Source organism: Limulus polyphemus, unplaced genomic scaffold, assembly GCF_000517525.1.
Source record: "Limulus polyphemus unplaced genomic scaffold, Limulus_polyphemus-2.1.2 Scaffold5479, whole genome shotgun sequence".
NCBI classification, from domain to species: Eukaryota; Metazoa; Arthropoda; class Merostomata; order Xiphosura; family Limulidae; genus Limulus; species Limulus polyphemus.
The window spans coordinates 21,217-22,252 of NW_013671089.1; the positions used below are offsets into that span (position 1 = coordinate 21,217).

The 1,036-nt window shown below is 42.2% G+C and overlaps 1 protein-coding gene across 1 annotated transcript in view; it reads left to right on the forward strand.

Annotated features, from left to right (window-relative positions):
- LOC106472634 (transmembrane 7 superfamily member 3-like) overlaps positions 1–1,036 on the forward strand; it is a 34,074-nt gene that overhangs the window by 11,527 nt on the left and 21,511 nt on the right. The window contains exon 3 of the mRNA XM_013933289.2: positions 167–444. Coding sequence (XP_013788743.1) covers positions 167–444 — 278 coding nt within the window. The remainder of the gene's footprint in view (positions 1–166; positions 445–1,036) is intronic.

Genomic DNA, 1,036 nt, shown 5'->3' on the forward strand with positions numbered 1-1,036 from the left:
TTTTTCTTCATTACCCACTCAAGCCGTCTCTAGCCATTATTAGTCTCAAAGTGGGTTCCTCGTCATCGAATTCTGAGACTGAAGTCTATTTACAAATGCGAAACTTAATTTTTTGTGGAATCAGTTTCCGCTATGTAACAGAAGACTTTTATTTTTTCTTCACTAGAGCCTATACCCGGCGGCTGTAACATGGAGTTTCCTGTAGAGATATCACCATTTCTACGTGTTCACTACGATTACGTTAACACGAGGGTAGAATTCCAACATGGCAGACTTCCCAGTTCCCGAGGCATGCCTCCTGTCTCTTGTGATACCAGCATAATGTTCCTTTCATACCAGCTCTATGTTTATTTTCTTGGCGAGAATGACTACAGTGAAAGGACTTATTTTGATGGGATTAAAGCTGTGACCAATATAACCAGCATCAAGAAACATGCTTCCTTGGTATGTGTTTAAGATTTAGTATGTGAATCAGTGAAAGTCACTTTAGCTGTCCTGTCTGTACGTAGTGCCCACTAGATGTCGCTATGTCTAACATCAAGAAACGTACTTGTTTGGTATGTGTGTAAGAATTAGTATGTTGAGTCAGTATAAGACACTTCACATAGCCCCTCGTTACAAACCCCCTCCCCCAGTTGTACAGCGGTATGTCTGCGGACTTACAACGCTATAAACCGGGCTTAGGTACCCATGGTGGGCAGAGCACAGATAGCCCATTGTGTAACTTTGTGCTTAATTACAAACAAACAAACCCTCTATACGTATATTATAGTGCTCCGAAAATTTCAAAGTTTATAGATACACGCTCCCTGAGCAGTTTCCTATTACAGTCATGTCTGGGATCATTTCAAATTGTTTACTCTATTATATATATATAGCTAAATTCGTAATGCATATAGAACAGGCCCGGCATGGCCAGGTGGATAAGACGCTCGACTCACAATCTGAGGGTCGCGGGTTCGAATCCGCATCCCACCAAACATTCTCGCCCTTTCAGCCATGGGGGCGCTATAATGTGACGGTCAATCCCACTATT